Below are 6,292 nucleotides of genomic sequence, written 5' to 3' on the forward strand. Positions count from 1 at the left end.
TATATAATAATATATAATTCTGTGCTTGGTTATTCCTCAGTGTTCATGTATGAAGTCAGATGGTCTGGCTTTTTGCTGGGCAGGTGAAAAGATGAAAGGTTCCTTGATTGTTTGCTTTCGTTGTTGTGGTTTGGTTTTTTTCTTTAATAGTGCTCATGTAGTGAATTAAAAGGAAAATAAGAGAAAGAACAGCTCTTATATTGTTTAATCACCTATTAGTCACTGCTGCATACCTGCCTTGTGTAAACTCCTCTGGTTTCCCTCCACAGGACTAGTGAGTAACGTGGTTTTCACCAGTCATGCCACAGAGCAGAAGCATCCGCTCCTCGTGCAGCTGCAGAGCCTCATCCGAGCGGCAAATCCTGCTGTGTCCTTCATCTTGGCAGAAAATGGAGTTGTGACTCGGTAACGTTGATCGCTGTCCAGAACTTGTCACGTCTGGGGACGCGTGCACTTAGCAACTCGTAGTCCCATATTTTACTCTGGTAACTTATACAGAGGAGATGCAGATTTTTCTTCATTGCTTCTCGTGCAAAAAGCATCTTCCCTTTATAGCTTTATAAATACAAGGATTAGGCAATGTATGTTTTTGTTCGCAGAGTGTGACTTATCTTACTGTTGCACTAAGGGAAAAATACTCTTTAATTTTGCTGTGACTAACGTGGTCTGTTTAATGTAAGTAGCATACAGATGTTGGCTGTTTTAGTGAACTTATGAAATTAAAAACCTTCATCTTTATCTCTTTATAGGAATGAGGATATCGAATTAATCCTCTCCGAAAGCAGTTTCTCAAATCCTCAGATGATGAGAGCTCGGTATTTAATGTATCCTGGCTGGCAAGTATCTAGACTGAGAAATATTAAAACTATTTTTCTAATTAACTTGCAAGATTAAAAAGTCTCACTAACTTAATTTATATCTATATTTTTTTTTTCCAAGACAGGCAATAGCTTTGTAAATCATTTTTCAAAGAGAGCTGATGAGTATTTTTTATTACATACATTATTTTATGGGGAAAAACATGCTTTCTGGACACCATTGAAATCAATGACAAGATCGCTGCTGTAATTGAATAGAGAGAAAATAAAAAGCCTCTGGGAATGAGCCGGGAAGGCTTGGGATGGATGAGGTCCATAATGACCAGAGTAATTTCATTCTGACAGCTATTCAGCCTTACTGGAATGAACTCGCTATGTCAGCCTAGCTATTAGCAGAATAATTATTCATAAACCCCAGCAACATTATTGACAGCCTTGGCAGAGGCGAAGGCCGCGATAATTCGAGGTACCAACCTTTCAAGTTAATACTGAAGAATATTTGTCATGGTCCAGGGCTCTTCACACATCTTGTTGCGGTTATCTCCGCTGCACCTATTTGGCAGAAAATATAAACCTGTCAACCACTGTACGTCCTGGCTGACTGGTGGCTGGTTAGGTTTATAGGGCTGGAAGCGTGGCTTGTTTACAATATCTTGCTATTTTATTCATCATTTTGGCTCTCAATTGGACGTGAGTAAAGCTCCTAAAGTAAACCGGCACAAAGCTTGGGATGTCAGAGCTACTTCTGGGTTGAGTGGAGGCAAAGGGAGAGAGAAAAAGCAGGAAAATCCAAGTATTTAAAGCTTTTGGACAGCTGTTCATCTATTTGGTGATAGTATGCAAGAATAGTATGTAGATAGTACGTAAGAAAATTAAAATGCAGCAGGAAAAGCTTGGAATATTGTGTCCAGTGCTGGGCCCTCAGCTCCAGAACAACAGGAACTGCTTGAAAGAGTCCAGCAGGGCCACAGAGATGCTGGAGGGAGTGGAGCATCTCCTGCTGAGGAGCGGCTGAGGGAGCTGGGGCTCTTCAGCTTGGAGCAGAGGAGCCTGAGGGGTGCCCTCATTCCTGGGGATCCATTTGGAAAGGGCAGTGTCAGGAGGAAGGAGCCAGGCTCTGCTCTGGGATGTCCAATGCCAGCACAAGGGGCAATGGTCCCAAGCTGGAGCACAGGAGGTTCAAGCTGCAGATGAGGCCAAAGTTTGTGAGTGTGAGGGTTCTGGAGCATGGCCCAGGCTGCCCAGAGAGGTTGTGGAGTCTCCTTGTGTGGAGACACCCAAAGCCCTGGCCGTGTTCCTGTGTGACTGCTGTGGTGATCCTGCTGTGGCAGGGGTTGGGCTGGGGGAGCTTTCCAGGTCCCTTCCAACTCCTCACATTCTGGGATTCTGTGAAAAGGAGTCCTGAGCACTCTGAACAGCCCAATACCATTAATATCACATTCTCATGGATGTTTTAGAGAAGACAGCTTAGTATTTTTGTTCCTATACGTAAGTCTTACCTGTGGTGAAATAACAGATCTTCCTTTTAAGAGATCTGGTAGATGAAAAGCACAAGTTTGTGTGTTTCCTGTGTGCTGAAGCTGTGTGTTTGTTTTTCTCTTCAGGTATGAAGGTAAATACAGAGCTGGGTCTGTCTTCCCTCCAATGGTTCAGATCTGTGTGTGGTTTAATCGCCCTCTAGAAAAAACACGATTTGTGACCAAATGCAAAGGTACAAGCGAACTTTGACTGACTTGATTGAAATCCAAGCTTGAAATGCTGAGGAGCAGAGGGGAAGGAAGGCACTGACGTGGCTCTGTTACTTAATTACTGCTGAAGCAAACTTGTAATTGAAAATTCAGCTTTCCTTCCGTAAAGTACAGTAAATTGTTGTCTTCAGTGTCTGCCCTGGAAAACTGGCCCATGGCTTTGTTCAGATGAGAAATCTAATTTCGTTTTTGGTTTCTGGAGGCTGTGACACTTACCTTTATACGTCTGCTTTTTATTTTATGCTTAGTTTTATTTAGTAAGTGTTGAAATAGAGTTTATGAGCGAGCATCAGCTTCTGCTTTTTATGCCAAATAATTCTTCGTAGCTACTAGAAAATAGGCTCGGCTCTGTGTTAGGCTGCTAGAGTAGATATATAATCATGCCTTTCCTTCTTTCCTTAGCAAAACAGTGTTAAGGAGCACCACTTTACTTTCCACACACGCTGTAAGCCTTCGTTATGCCAGACACATTTTAGTTCCCACCTACCCCCTAGCAAAGCAATGAGAAAACAGAGAAATATGATGTAGTGGGGCTCGGGGGGACACTACAGCTTTTCCCCCTGAAGCATTAGGATGTGGGTTAGAGACCCGTAGCCTAGGTCTGAGCAGAAGCAGCCACACCAAGGATAAGGATGCTAAATGAGACAATCTGTTTGTCTTCTTTTTCAAACAGCCATTAAGTCGTTGCTCAAGCCGAGTCCTTTTTCTGGAAACATTTATCACATCATGGGCAAAGTTAAGTTTTCAGGTAAGGGCAAATTACTACTTGAGGTTGCACCGCGTGTATAGATGTGTTTGACAACTTCACGTGCTGTATTCTGTCTGCACCAACGTGTTGACGTTAAATTAGATCAGCAGTTATCAAGACGCTGCTTCTTTCTGTCTTCCCCTTGCTAGATTCTGATAAAGTGATCGAAGTCTGTCACAACACATCATCCAATTCCCTAAGCCTTGTGCCTGTGCAGGAGGGACCAGTTCCCCCTGACGCAAGAAGCGATGGCAGAGATTGCGGCAGCCAGCAGGAGTTCTTCCTTGTGTTCCTTGGCTGCTCTCTGAAGGAAGAGGATATAAAAGACTGGCTCAGAGAAACTGCAAAACAGGTTTGTGGGCATGTTTGCTGCTGCTCAGCGCGATCTCTTTGGCATTTCTCAGCAACAAAAGGAGAAACCTGAGTGTCTTGATGAAATATTTTAATCTCCTTTTTCTCCTACTGAGATATTACTGTTCCAGGCTGTAAATGTGTGTATTGTTTTAATATCTCCTACAGCGTATCCATGGATTGATCTGCTCTTGAACGCTTGAGCAAGTGGAGTAGGTCCAGAATAAACACAAGATGATTTAGCTGAGACACGATCGCCAAAAGCTAAAGTGTAGTATGAAATAAATTCTTCGTGAAGTACCTGAACGCTGCAAAGCTGAAAACTCGTTTTGATTCACTCAATTAAACCTCCTTGGACGTAATCCACTGAAATGGAGGCTATTTCTTAATTTATTTTGTCTTGCTTAATTTGTCAAGTGCACAGCTATGTAGAGCTCCATGTATTTCTGCATGGCTAACATACCTATGCAAAGGGAGCTGGAGTAGGGAACAGGGAATGTGCTCATTGTACGAAGCCTGAATGGCACGTTTTGCAGTTGTGGTGTCTTGCTGACTTGGACAAGTTAGTTGTCTTGGAGAAGATGGTTTGCTGCTACGTAACCAACTAATACCAGCAGGTATTGCTTTTGCCAGGGTGCACACCAAGGTCATAGGAAGCGAGTCTTGAGGTTTGTTTCAGAAATACACTTAGACAGAAACTGTTCAACCATACAAATCACATATTTTAGCTCTCTAGCTGGAACTTGAGCCTATAGCTCCAACTGTGCTCTGTCATGATGCTCATTTTGGAACATTTGGTTCCTTCCTTTAATGGAAGAGGGGAGATTCAGACTGGATATGAGGAAGAAATTCCTCCCTGTGAGGTGGTGAGGCCCTGGCCCAGGTTGCCCAGAGAAGCTGTGGGTGCCCCCTCCCTGGCAGTGCCCAAGGCCAGGTTGGCCGGGGCTTGGAGCAGCCTGGGCTGGTGGAGGTGTCCCTGCCCATGGGGGTTGGACTGGGGGGGCTGTGAGGTCCCTTCAACCCAAACCATGCTGTGATTTCCATGATTCTGTGGTTACATCGCCGTGCTTAGGGACATGGTCTAGTGGCAGACTTAGGGCTGGTTCAGTGGTTGGACTCAATGATCTCAAACATCTTTTCCAACCGAAACCATTCTATGATTCTTTATGGCTTCGGATTTGTGTAGTATCTCTAAATAGGAAGGGGAAAACATTTCCTGCAGGCCATTGTTGGAGCTGTTTCTGAGGATCTTCAGATTCTCCCCCCTCTTCTTCTAGCAGGTTGTGTTACATCAGTGAAGTACACATTTTCTGTGCTGGTACCTCATGCTTTGTACAGATCACAAGGATAATATGTGGAGACAAATGCTTTTGACATGTAATATTGTTTATATAATATTTCATTTAATATTTTATTTGATAGTTCTGAGAGTTACTGCATGCTGCATAGAAGAAATTAATTATAGACGTTTTCAGACTACAAACCAGGTTATTTTTCTGTTCCTGTGCCAATTTTCTTCATTTTTTTTCCTGTAGAGCTGCATTTAAATGGTCTTTTTTAAAAGACTTAGAAATTGTAATTTATACCAGTGCTTTAATTACAATCACTTAATTTTGCCTTCTGTTTTCAGAACATAGTTCCAAGTGCCTTAATGTAATTAAACAATTCTGTCTAGAAATGAATTTTTAAAATACATGCTTCTTAAAGGAGTGTTTTTGGGCTGGGCTTGTGCTAGCATGTGATGATAGATTTTTAAAGAAACATTTTTTTAAAGAAACAAACCACAGATCAGAAGTTTTCTCGGTTTGTTTTGGTTTTTCAAATGTAATTAAGCTGTAATATCACATTGTCACTCAGTAGGTACATAACTGGGTTCTAATTCTTCATACAGAAGCCTCAGAGGAAAGCTCTGAAAACCAGAGGAATGCTAACCCTTCAGGAAATAAAGAACATTCACGTAAGTAGAAGCAATTAATAGCAAGTCCTTCTTTTGGCTGATTTCCTTAAATACCCATTTGTATGATGAAGCACCTCCCATTCCTGCCATAAGTGTGCTGAGCACTAAATTATTGCAGCATTTACTGTCTTCATATGTACTTGATAGATCACTGAGGCTGTTCAGGAGGGATTTGAGAGATAAATCTTGGTGTTAGCTCTGAAAAATAGACTTAGCTTCAGGTTGTCAGTGCTATCTCTGGAGCTGGCTTCCTAACTGTACCCAATTCCTCTGGTCTGTATGGATGTCATTTGTAATATTGTCTCCCTGGCTGCTAACTACAGTAAAGAGAACTTTTCTTTCATCTATTTAAGTTCATCAGGACTGTCTCTAAGCAGTTTTGAGCTTTTAAATGTTTAATATACTGTATATTCTTTCTTAACGTAGGTGAAACGCCACTTGGATCCTCTTCCAGCTGGTTATTTCTACAACGGGACTCAATTTGTGAACTTCTTTGGTGACAAAATGGATTACCATCCATGTATCCTTTAAAATGTGGGGGTTTTTGGTGAAGGTTTTAGGCAGGCAACGTGCTATGTGCAAATCTGAAATGTGGGCTGTCCAAGCAGATGATATGATGAGGGCCAGGTCCTGCACTTGGAATAACCCCATGCAGCACTACAGGCTTGGG

General features: G+C 42.3%; 1 protein-coding gene across 1 annotated transcript; it reads left to right on the plus strand.

The window, feature by feature from the left end:
• Nucleotides 1-219: 219 nt before the first annotated feature.
• LOC104548597 (chromosome unknown open reading frame, human C20orf194) lies at nt 220-6,142 on the plus strand (the record flags this gene model as incomplete). Its single annotated transcript, XM_010194666.1, has 7 exons — nt 220-405; nt 750-836; nt 2,423-2,529; nt 3,240-3,314; nt 3,464-3,666; nt 5,557-5,622; nt 6,049-6,142. Coding segments are annotated over 7 exons (818 nt in total), but the record flags the coding sequence as incomplete, so codon positions are not given.
• Nucleotides 6,143-6,292: the final 150 nt, after the last annotated feature.

The sequence above is a fragment of the Mesitornis unicolor genome, unplaced genomic scaffold (assembly GCF_000695765.1).
Source record: "Mesitornis unicolor isolate BGI_N332 unplaced genomic scaffold, ASM69576v1 Scaffold3071, whole genome shotgun sequence".
NCBI lineage: Eukaryota > Metazoa > Chordata > Aves > Mesitornithiformes > Mesitornithidae > Mesitornis > Mesitornis unicolor.